Genomic DNA, 12,177 nt, shown 5'->3' with positions numbered 1-12,177 from the left:
TTCAGCGAACTAGGAAGCCATCACCACCATCATACACCTCCTCTGACAGTGATTCCTATTCTGTTCACAATTCAAGCTCGGATATGGATGGACTCTTCTCTGAAACAGAAAATGAAGAAGATGATGAACCAAGTGAAAACAGCCAGAGCACCAGGAAGTTGCAGCTGAATGATTTTGCTGTGGTGAAAGTTTAAGGCAAAACCAAAGACTCGGTGAGGTTATATGTTTCAAAGATTTTCCACGTTTTTGACGATGGATATTATGCTCTATTTTACAGAAGAATTCCTCAGACTCAGCGATTTTCAGAAACAAAAGAGGAAGCATTTCTTAAACCTCAAGATATTTACATGACACTCTCCAAGCCAATCAAGTGCACTTCTGAACGATTCATAAATACAGTAACTGTTTCCAGTGATTTCAATGACTTAACAATTTATTGATAAACTTAAACTGGGATCTAAGTAGGCTTTGAATGAGTCTACTTTCCTACTTAATTTGTTTTTCCTACAATAAGTAGGTACTCCTTTGTTTTTACCCATTTCTCTTTGTAATAATATTTTATAACATTCTTTTGTAATTTTCTTGTTTCTTACTTTTGTTGTTTTGTAATTTTCTATATTATAATAGGTAATAAATGATTCTTACGAGTCTAAAAAGGCAGAATAAACCCAAACGTGTAGGCCTATGTTTTATTAGTGATTTTTTATGCCTATCTAGCTATAAACCGATGAGTGGGGCAAAGGTTGACAGTTGTAACCTTTGCCCCACTCAGTGGGGCAAAGGTTTCCAAACACATGTTTTAGAAAAAAGAAAAATTCGGTGCCTAAATCTTTTGGAAAACAATTCATTTATATACTGAAGGTGCAGGAGATATCCGATTACAATACCAACCACTTTTTGGAACGATAGGACGATTTGGGGGCCCAGGGGAAAGTCAAACTTCGAAACTGGAAATATTTGCCCCCACCTACCCTATATTTCATGCAACAGGGCCCTGGTTGTGACACTGCTGGGTTGGTACCTTGGAGGTGTGAAGGGTGGTCACCCACCATGTGTCACACCTGGTGAAATAATACCTGCCATAAACAGCCTACGTACAAAGTACAAACCTTTCCTTTTCCCTTGACGCTTTGAAATACTGTTAAAAACTAACAATTTTACCTCATACTTATAATCACTACAGGATAATAAAAACTTTCCCGTTGAGTATACTTTACAGTCAGTAGGTATCTGTTTATGACATAATCAACTATAAAACACTTAATAATATATGCACAAGTGTGTTCTACCAACCTCATGCTCATGTTTTTTGCTCTTCTGTTCTACTGTTTATTTTTCCTACAAAACTGTGTAACACATATCAAGACCTTAGTTTAATAGATATTGATAATCTAATTTTAAATTGATATAACAGGCTCATGATTTTATTAATCAGACACTCATGCACTATTTCAACTTTCGCACATCATATGCATTATTTATAGAGCTTTCTGTAAACATAGTTAAATTTTGAAGTTAATATGTTATGTACTGACTTTTATTGAATAAACTAACGCTAGCATCTTTGTTTATCTTTCACACAGTACAATCAGTTCAATATAGTCTCCTACCAGTCACTGATTATGTACCGTGTTTTATTGCATAATTGTTGTACATTTTATACTAAAATTAAGTTTGAAAAGTAGGAGTGTGACGTTTATGTGAGAAAAAAAATGTTGTTAGGTAAAGTTATTCATAAACATAAAACCCATTCATGGAAAGTACGTTTATTTAAAAGTGGAGTATACAAGAGCACGCCCAACAATTTAAATTAATGTCATGCAACAAAAACCTTTTTTCAACTTTTAATAATAAAAAAAACAAAATGTGAATGCGAATGAGAGACTGAACTAACGCATAACTATCGTCGTAGTACACACTTACCATGAAAGAGTGCAGGCTATCAAATGTACTTAACTCGGCACTCGACAGAGTGTGCGTGTTGCATCCAATCGGCGAGATATCGATATTCGACTATGTGTGTGCGCTCTATACGGGAAGGAACATAACCAAACATGAGTGATGCCAACTAGCGCTGGCTACATTTTTATAAGTGGTACACCGTGGCGACACAGACGAACAGATAAAGGTTATAACGTTTAAAAATGTCTTTAAATGAAAATTTACTCATCAGACAACTTTGTATTTCCGTTAATTAAATAAGTAAAATAGTTAATTTCCGAATACATAGTTTTATACAAAAAATATACCTACAAAAAGCGCTTGGAATCTAATAACGGGATCAAAAACATCATGCGACGTTTACGCGAGAAGTTTTTTATACAAATTTTGATGCCCTAAAATATGGGTGCGATGATTATGTGCAAGCGACGATTATGCGATAAAAGAGGGTAGTTCAAATTTCTTTAAATGCCAGTGGACATGTAAATCTCCAAAAATGTTTGCATTTTTTATAGTTGCAGGAATACAAAAGCTTTGGTTTTATTTACAAATTAAGACAGAAACTAACTAAAACTTTAAGTTGGAAGCACTGCACAGAAAGAGGCAACATTTAATTGAACAAACCAGGGAATTGAGAAAAGATATAATAGAGATAAATTATTGAAAAGTATATATTTGTCACCAGGAAAAAAAAGTATTTTTATTGGTCTTATATCACGAAGGATGCAAGTTCTTGTAGTGATTGGGCTTGAAAGGTTCCTCATGAAACACTCTGCAATGTTGCCAGTATTCTTAAAAAGAAACAAAATGAACTCTGAAATGTTCTGCTCAACATGTAAATGGGTAGGAATGTATGAATGAATATGAATATATATATATATATATATATATATATGTATATATATATATCTCTTTCTGAAGGGAATTTACTGTACTATGATTTGCCTAGTGTCGCTGAGTTGATCTCTAAACAACTCTGCATCTTAAAGAATATACTCAATAGTGTTTGAGTGTTTTTTTTATCCGACAGGTGTATGTAATTAGCTGTTTTTGCGCATAGGTATACATATCATTTTTTTATATCTTAATATCAGAAAGAGGAAAGTTTTTTTAATGAACACAAACAAAAAAACCAAAAAATGTGATATATTCCTTATTTTAATCATGCCCAAGAAAAAAACTCTTTGACACATATATACATACATATATATATATATATATATATATATACATATACATATATACATATACACTTGTGCAATGAATATTGCATAAAATGTTACATATCCCACTATACGGACACACCGGGTTAGCAGCTCGTAACGCTGTCCTGAAACCCATGCTTATCACGCCCTCCCACCTAGCCCACCCGAGCGGAAGAGTGCTTGCTCGTCTGGTCGTAAAGTACACGATGGTGCTTGTTGCGTCAGGAGCTGCATCTCCTCGGAGCACAGCGATGAAGAGACGGAGTTGTGGGCGCGCACCGTCGACCTGCCTGGCTTTGATGACAACGTGTCTCCGAGGAACGTCATCACCATGCTGTTCCGGTTCATTCTCGGAGAGGTAATACGCTCTACAACAGAGCACAAATATCCTGTGTACAACCATAAGAAGAAATAGGCATTTGCTTTGGATATATAAAATGTATGCATGATAACAAATGTCAAGACATTGAAAGTGACATCATCATCATTATCATTGTATATCATCTACTGCTTCTAGCCAGCCGGGTCATCAAAGTAACATGACTCCTTCTTCCTCTGTCATTCCACCATTCTTTCTCCTCCACTTCCTTCTCCTCTCACCTGCACTCCTTTAACTATCTGCTCTTCCCACCTCATTGATCTTCATTCTTACTTTTTCCATGATCTCATTAATTCCTTTACTCCTGCTCTTGTTTGCACCATCTCATTCCTGATCCTGTCTCAGTGACAGGGCATGAAAAAATCACTCACACAACAAACATATGGGAAACATTTTTGATGTGTTTGTTGTATTAGATGCTTGCTTTTTCCATGTCCTCAATTCTCGTGTTTGTGCTATTGTTATCACACTTAACTATACCTGGATCAAGGTAGTACATCGGTAGGTCACTGTGCTTGTAATCCAGAGGACCTGGGTTTGAATCCTGAACTGGCCATCCTGATTTTAGTTTTTCATGGTGAGACGTGTTGCCTTTCCTGATGTTGGTCCATTTACTTTGGAACTCTCTTCTTCGGGAAGGGGGAGACAAGGGTTGAGATGCTCACAGGGTCTCAATGGATAGCTCACCTCAAGGCGGCCGATTTGCGGAAGGCACGGCCGATTCGCGAGAAGCACAGCCAAGGCGCGGGTGGTGCGAGAGGCGCGGGTGGCCTGACCGAGTATCTTTTAGGAATATTAATGTTGCAGGTTCCCCACCAGTGCATGCAACTGGAACCTTTGTTCCAATCAGTAAATGACAATTTACGATGCAAGCTGTTTATTGTACCCAAAACAAATTACAGAATCTGCCCTTGATACACACTGACAGCTGTCGAGTTGGCGGTTAGGCAACAACTGTTAATCTTTTTTTTTTTACTTGTTCGCTTGAGCCCCTGAAAGAGCACTCTGTTGAGTGCCTTCCTGTGATCCTTTGCAGTTTGCTTTGGAGTACCTGGTCCACTGGACCTTTACCTCCTGCCTAGGGGATAAATTTTAGTTCCTATTCTTTTTTGTGGCTTTTTCCCTGCTTATTATTATTATTAGTTTGTCTGCCCCACCAACCCCCTCCATATGGATGGTGGTCAGTCAGTGTGGCAGTCCACTCTCACCTATTTGTCCCTATATACCGTATAAACCCACGTACCACCCGCCCCCGGGTAAGACCTGCACCCTTATTTTTAGAATGCCTTGGTGGGAAAAGATGTTTTTATTGGAAATCTGCATGTAAAAAAAATAATTTAGTCGTGATTTCTTTTCCTTTCAAACAGTAACAAATCGTAAAGAATTACCAAAAAAGTACTATGCTACTTATTACAGCCTCGGCATTTGTGTTAAAAGTGTACAGAAGGCAGGCAACTGCAATGTGGCAACATTGCGCGAGTAGAACGTGGCATCGCCGCGCGCGATCAAGAACAACACACCGTGTGTGCGCGTGACCTTGCCCAGCCCAGCTGTTTACAGTTACAATCTTCCGTGTCCATTATCGTGCGCTGGGCAATGACCTCGTTAAAACAAATAAACGATAAAGCACGCAAGTCCTAGCCACGCATAATAAAAACTATTTTTATTACATGCATAATAAAAAACCTTGTGCCTAAATGTGGCATATTCTACAGCTTCCGCAGCTTTAACACATGCCTCTGAAATGCTATTAATTTCTCATTGTAGCTTGTCGGTAAACGCTGGCAGATCGTAGTACGCCGCCTCATGGACAAACCCTTTCTTACCATTAACCTGCGCATCCAGTTCCTACTTGATTTAAAGCCTTCACCCACGCCAAGTTCACGAGCAATTTGCAGCGCCTTTAGCGAACACATTTCCGTGCTTACAGCGTACCTGAATTGCCGTCTGTCCTGTATGTAGTCGTAGAGTTTTTCCTCTATCTCCGGAAACTTTGCTATCGCACCACGGAACGCACGTCTATCGCCACTGGCCGAAAGCAGTTTGTCTTTACTTTTCCTCCAATCCCTCACACATGATTCGTCAACATCATTTATTCGCCCAGCAGCACGGTTACCGATTTCTTCCGTTTCACTGATTACGTATTTTTAATTTTTCCACAACTGTGAAAGAACGCAACTTTTTATGATTCATTACAATACTTGCAGCCAACACACGTGTAAAACCACTGGGTACTTTACAAATGAGGATAGGACAGTGCGTGGGAGCGCGCGTTTGTAACCAGCGAAGCTGCAGTGTGACAACGCTGTGAGGAATGTGACCTTGACTGTCTGCCGATTCCTTCCCATCCTTTTCCCCTACCCCTCTTGTCTATCGCAGCAACCTCCAGTAGCCCCGGCGTTATTTCGTCACCGTGCAAAAATGGCCCAAGACCCACGTAACACCCGCACCCTACTTTTTCGAACCTGATTTTTTTAAAAAAGGTGCGGGTGGTACGTGGGTTTATACGGTATATAAACTTAATTAAATTTTTTTTTTTCCTCTATGTGCCTTTTACCACTTTGGTAAGTCGGTCGTCCCTGTTTCTAAGTTTAAGAATAAGTATACACATTTATTTACTATGCCTACCCCCACGTAGGTAATGTTTCGCCTAGATGGGGCTTCCCTGCTTGATTCTACTTGCAGCATCATTTAACATATAAATTGATTACATTTGATTACATTTTATTTACACTTGGTTTTATTTCCTATTGTTTCCTTAAATTATTTATAACATAAGTAATTGGGATTGCTGCTCTACACAATTTTTATCGTTACTTTTTTGATTATACTTGATAATAGTTAAGCCCTACTAATTATGGCTTGAAAGTTGAAACTATTTCTTATCTTATGTAGTATTTATTGACCCTGTTGGCCCAGTGGTTGTCCCTCGATTTCAGACTTCCTGACAGGCCCATCATGCTAGCGTGGCGCTCGAGGGTGATACTCACCACCGGCATTGGCCCTGTCAGGCAGTCCCCTACTTAAGTTCTCCCCACTAGGCCGTCCTTGTTTTGTGTTGTGTGCTATTTATTTTTATTAGTCTTTTCTTGTCTTTTTTGTTGTACACCCCTAATTTGCGTACAGCAGGGTTCTTGTGTCCTTTGATGTTTTGGTACAATTTTTCACTGATTTCTTCAACTTTTTGCGTTATTGTTTGTATATCTGTTCTGTTGTGTAAATCTTCGTTGGTGGTTCTTCTTTCGCTTTGTAAAATGATTCTGAGGCATTTATTTTGGGCTACCTGTAGCTGTTGTATGTGCGTTTTTGCTGCCTTTCCCCAAATTTCATTGCCATACAGCATGGCTGTTCTTATTACAGATTAGTACAAAAGTAGTTTCGTTTTCATTTTATGTGGTTTGATTTTAACAAGGAGTATAAGTTAAGCATTTTCCCTGTCGCTGCTTGAGCTTTTTTTTTCAGGTGTTTTTTCCATGTTAGTTTTGAGTCTATGTAGACTCCTAAGTATTTTATTTCTTTGATTGTGGTACTGTTTTGTTGTATAAGGTGATTTTATGTTTGTCAGGTTTTCTTTTCTTCGTGCATTCCAGAATCACACTTTTTGTGGGGTTTATTTTTATGGCCCACTGTTGCCAGTATTTTTCGAGCTTTGTATGTGGCGTTGTACCAACGTCTTTGCAAATCTTCTGTTCCTGTCTTTGGCGTAAATGACGGTATCATCTGCATAGATGGTCATGCTTGTGGCTTCACCTTTCGGAATGTCTCTGGTGTAGAGCGCATACAGAAGAGGTGAGAGGGCTCCCCCTTGTGGTACCCCAGCCTTTATTTTTCTTATGGTTGATTTGCTTTCATCTTAGTTCACTTGAAATTTTCTGTTTGTTTGATAATCTTTTATCAGTTTCCAGTATGCCTCTGGGATGGCTGCTTGTATAAGTTTTTGTATTAAAAAAGTGTGATGCACTTTATCGAAGGCCTTTTCTATGTCAAGAAACATTGCAATGGTTGATTTATTCCTCTTTAAGCCTTTCAGTATAAATTTGGAGACCTTTGTTATTGCTTGTATGGTGGAGTGTTTTGCCTGAACCCAAATTGCTGGTTTGGTAACAATTTATTTTCTGTTGCTATCTTCCTTATTCTTTTTGCCAGTATTTTTTATAGTGTTTTTGCCATGGTGTTTAGTAAGCTGATTGGTCTTCGGTTCTGTGGAAATTTCGGATCCTTGTTTGGTTTTGGTAGTGTTATTATTTTTGCTTCTTTCCAGACTGGGGGAAAATTTTCTGTTTTTAGTATTTTGTTATAAATTGCCAAACGATGTTCAAGTGCCTGCAGTGGTAATCGTTTAATTTCCACGTTTGGGATTTTGTCTGGACCTGCTGCCTTCCTGTTAGGAAGTGTTTTTATAGTTTCTAGAAGTCCTTTTAGTGTTATTTCTGGTACTTCCTAATTTTTGGAGTTTTCCTGTGTTTCCCTTATTATTTTCTTTGCTGTCTTTAATTGGTCCTCTTCCACTAAATCGTGGTTTGGTTCAAATTGCGTTTCCAGTGTGTCTGCTATGGCCTCTGCTTTTTCCTTCTGCGCATAGCAGAGACCAGTTGTTCCATGTACAACAGGTATGTGTGTTTTTATTTTTCGTCCCGCCAGTTTGCAATTTAGTTTCCATATATTGTTTCGGTCTTTCATGAATTCTTTCATCAAGTCTTCCCAGCATTTGTTTTTGTGTTCCATTGTTTTTTGTTTTATTTCTTTGTTTAATTCTGTTATCTGTTTACATGTGATTGGATTGTTGTTGGCTTGATTTAGTCTTCTGGTTCTGTTTCTTGTTTTTATTAGTTGGTCTAGTTCTTCGTTGTTTTCATAATTTATTCTTTTTGTTGATATCATTCGGTTGCCCGCCTCATGTGTTTTTGTATGGTGTTTGTAATGATCTTTACTTCTGTCTCTATGTCTTCTACCTGTTCGCTTACCTGGGGGTAGTTTTGTATCCTGTCTTTGAATTTTTCCCATTTTGTTTTGCCTATTTTCCTTTCCAGTTTGTCTATTGTGCATGGTATGTTTATTTTTGCGATTATTGGTAGGTAGTCAGAGCTTAATTCTTGTAGAACTTCGATTTCTGTTATTAATTCTGCGTTTGTGATGAAGAAATCTAGTATATCGGGTGCACTTCTGTGGTTTGGTGGATCGTACGTGGGTTCTTCTGGTGCTTATATCCTAAAATTATAGGCTTCTGCTAAATGTTCTAGCTCTTTTCCCTTTCTATTATACCTTTGGTTGCCCCAGCTTGGCGATTTGCTGTTAAAATCTCCTCCCATTATGTAGAAGGGAGCTTGTCTTATTATATGTTCTATTTTGTCACTCATTTGTCTGTCTTTCGGTGGGCTGTAGCAGGCTGTGATGCTAATGTCTCCTTGTTTATTTAGTATTATGACAGTTGTGTTGTCCTCTTGTCCATCAATTGGCATGTGTCTTATTCCATTTTTTATGAAGATGGCTGTTCCTCCTCCTGCTGTTTCCTTCCTGGCTGTTCTGTATATATTGTAGTCTGGTATGTAGTACCAGGTTTTTTCTTGTAGTTTTGTTTCTGTGATAAGAGCAATGTCTATATTTTCTTTAAACAGAATGGTGGCTAGTTCGTATAGCTTGTTTTGAGTCCGTTTGCATTCCAGACCATTGTTTTAAGTTGTGTCCTTTGTGTATTTCTTGCTGTTGTTATATTGTCCATTGTGGTTTCTTTGTTTTCTTTTTCTTGTTCTGGATTATTTGCGATGAATTTGAGTCAGTTTCTTGTTCTTGAGGAATTGTTATTATGTCTATGTATTCTTGTTCTTCCTCATTTGTTTGTGTATCTTGTTCTTGTTCTTCGGTTTCCATTTCTGTTTTGTCCTTGCTGTGTTGCTGTATACTTGTTTCTTGTGGTGTATTTTCTTCTACTGTTGCGTTGAAACTGAGGGAAAGTAATTCTTGTAGTATTATGCTTTCCTTTTCTTGTTTGCTTTTACATGTGCTTGCTTTCTTTTTGATTTGAAATACTTTTTTTATTACGTTTTTTAATTCTTCTGTGTTGATGAATTCCATTGCTTCTTGTGGGTCTTGTACTGCGTTGGTTTTCGTTTGCTGCATAATTTCTTTTGTTTGGAATGTTTCCTGCGTGTTTTCGTTTGTTTGTTTATTTTCATTTGCCTGATTGTCCGCCCATTTTAGTTTAATTTGTGGGAAGTTTTCTAATGTTGGTTTCGGAGCTGCTTGTGGTGTTTGTTTGGTTTGGTATTTTTCCACCTGTTCCCATTTGGCTCGTAATTTTTCATCTTTATTTCTTCTGACTGGGCATGCCATGCTGTTTGCAGTGTGCTGTGCCTTGCAGTTAGCGCATTTGTGTTCTGTTTGGTTTGCTGTGCATTCTTTTGTCCTGTGATTTCCTGCACATTTCATGCATTTTCTTGCTGATTGCAGCAGTTGCTGTGGTGTCCATACTGTTGGCACTTGTAACATTGTAGTATTCTTTTAGGTTTGTTGTATTTTTCTGTGCTGATGGCGAAACCCCCCAGTCTGTGTAGGTTTATGAATTTCTCTTTTTCTTGTGTTGGTAATTCTACTTTGTAGAGCGGCATTGGTGCTCTGACTTTCTCCGTTCCCCATTGCTGCAGATTTCTCATTTGTATTATGCTGATTATCTCGAATACCTCCTCTTCAAGTAGTTCTCGCGCCTCTTCTGCAGTTACTGTTGCATGGAGGCCTCGTAAAATGCCTGTTATGGAGTTCTGCTTTCCCTGAAGGTGTAGCTGGGAATGTTTTGCGATTTTATGATTTCTAGGCATTTGCTGTGTGTGCTGGTGTTGGGGCACGAAATCTTGCCCCCTTCCTTTGTAAAAATCAACTTTGTTGCTTGTAGTGCGCTTGCAAATGTACAAAAACTATGTCCCGTGGGATTTTTGATGATACAAGCATGGGAGTGGTATTAATCTCTTTGTTATAACATGGAGAATCAGTATTTCGATGGTGGACAGGAGACACTAGTGGCAGATTAATCTTATACACAAAAAACAAAATGGCAGCCACTCTGCCGTACATGGTATTGGTTTTTCATGTTTAGCTCGTAAAATACAATATTTACGACAAAGTGACTTCTTACAAAAAGTATTCAGTATTAAATTATACACAATACATGTTCTTAGGGTATTTTGTGTACGGCTGACCATTAACACAGAAATTCGGCTTTTAAATGAATAATTTGTGATTTTGTTTTCTAAAAAGGACACAGTGTTTTTTTTTTCTTTTAAAGAAAAAATACAAACTTTTTCAAATTAATTACATTATCTTAAACACAAGTAGAATTCAAAGTTTACACAAATATTTAACATATGTCTACTGCATTTTACTAAAGCAAGGTTTATCAAATAAAATCTACATTCTAAATCTCGTCATAACTTTCTATAGTTGATTCATTGCATTCATCTATGTCTTCTGTATCCTTAGAGTTTCCACATAGTTCTGGATCGCCTTCACATGTACACATTTCTGTGCACTTTAGTCCATATGTGAGACAGGTGCATGGTGGACAACAGCGACGTAGGGAGCACGTGCAACTACAAAGCTCTGCCATAAGGTCTGGAACACAAGGCAAGGTGCACACGATTGGTTCAAACGTTCCTCCAACGTACGTCCATCCGAAGCTGAGTGGTGACGGTATGACTGGGTTTTGTTTGATATCTTGATTCCACTCAAGTGCCTGAAGATGAGCTCTTAACAGTGCTGGAGTTAGAGCAGCTTTTGTTGGTGGAAGATTTTCATCTCGACATTGTTTTTTTGTGAAAAGCCACCATCGCACATCTCCAATCTCAGTCATTGTAGTTTTTGGAATATATAATTGACAAACAAATGACTCCAAAGCGTTTCTGACATCATCTGGAAGAGTGGGTGTTGTACCAAGCTTTGCTAGGGCCTCTAGTAGGTCATTGTTAATGGAATTAAATGCTTTCCACCACTTAAGCTTCCCTTTATTGGCAAATGACCCAGTGACATCTGAACCTGATAAGGCATGAAGTCGAGGGAGAGCAGCAGACTTGAGTAATCACAATGACTTGTGGATAGGGGCTATGTCAACAAACCTTTTCATTCCCTGGCCAAGGAAAATTCCAAATTGTAATGTAATTTGAGGAAATCGCCTTAACATCTGTATCTGGCGAATAAAGTGCGTTGTTCTGTTATCCTTGTTGTGATATGTATACTCCGTGAAGTATGATTTTTGTATCTGCTTCTTCCTGTGTGGTCCGAAGGCTTGAAACATCTGTTCCATCTGATGATGCAGCTTGATCCCTCCAACTAACTATATATGTCTTATTATTGCTCACTCCCCATTGTAATATGTGACTAGATAGGAACTCTGTTAGCTCATATTTGTTTTTATTATGAGCAAGCAAATTCTTCTTTGAAGTTTTGCTAACTATCATTCCAGGTGCTATTTTGTAACGGATGGGATCACTGCTCAGTTGCCGAATACATCTCATTTCATTTTTTAATGAATTGTCCTTATACGTGTCAAAAAACAATATGTACTGAATTATAGGCATTGAATTTTTTACCAATCCACTCGCTTAAGTGCATTCCTAGATCGTGACACGTTTTTACTGTGTTAGGCTTATTGTAAGTGTGCAGTAG

At 38.2% G+C, this 12,177-nt stretch overlaps 1 protein-coding gene across 1 annotated transcript in view; it reads left to right on the top strand.

Annotated features, from left to right (window-relative positions):
* LOC134539961 (intermembrane lipid transfer protein VPS13A-like) overlaps window positions 1-12,177 on the top strand; it is a 392,760-nt gene that overhangs the window by 116,316 nt on the left and 264,267 nt on the right. Inside the window, exon 17 of the mRNA XM_063382355.1 lies at window positions 3,372-3,504. Within this exon, the coding sequence (XP_063238425.1) occupies window positions 3,372-3,504 (133 nt within the window). The remainder of the gene's footprint in view (window positions 1-3,371; window positions 3,505-12,177) is intronic.

Source organism: Bacillus rossius, chromosome 1 (genome assembly GCF_032445375.1).
Source record: "Bacillus rossius redtenbacheri isolate Brsri chromosome 1, Brsri_v3, whole genome shotgun sequence".
NCBI classification, from domain to species: domain Eukaryota; kingdom Metazoa; phylum Arthropoda; class Insecta; order Phasmatodea; family Bacillidae; genus Bacillus; species Bacillus rossius.
This window is presented reverse-complemented; position numbering and strand designations above follow the sequence as displayed.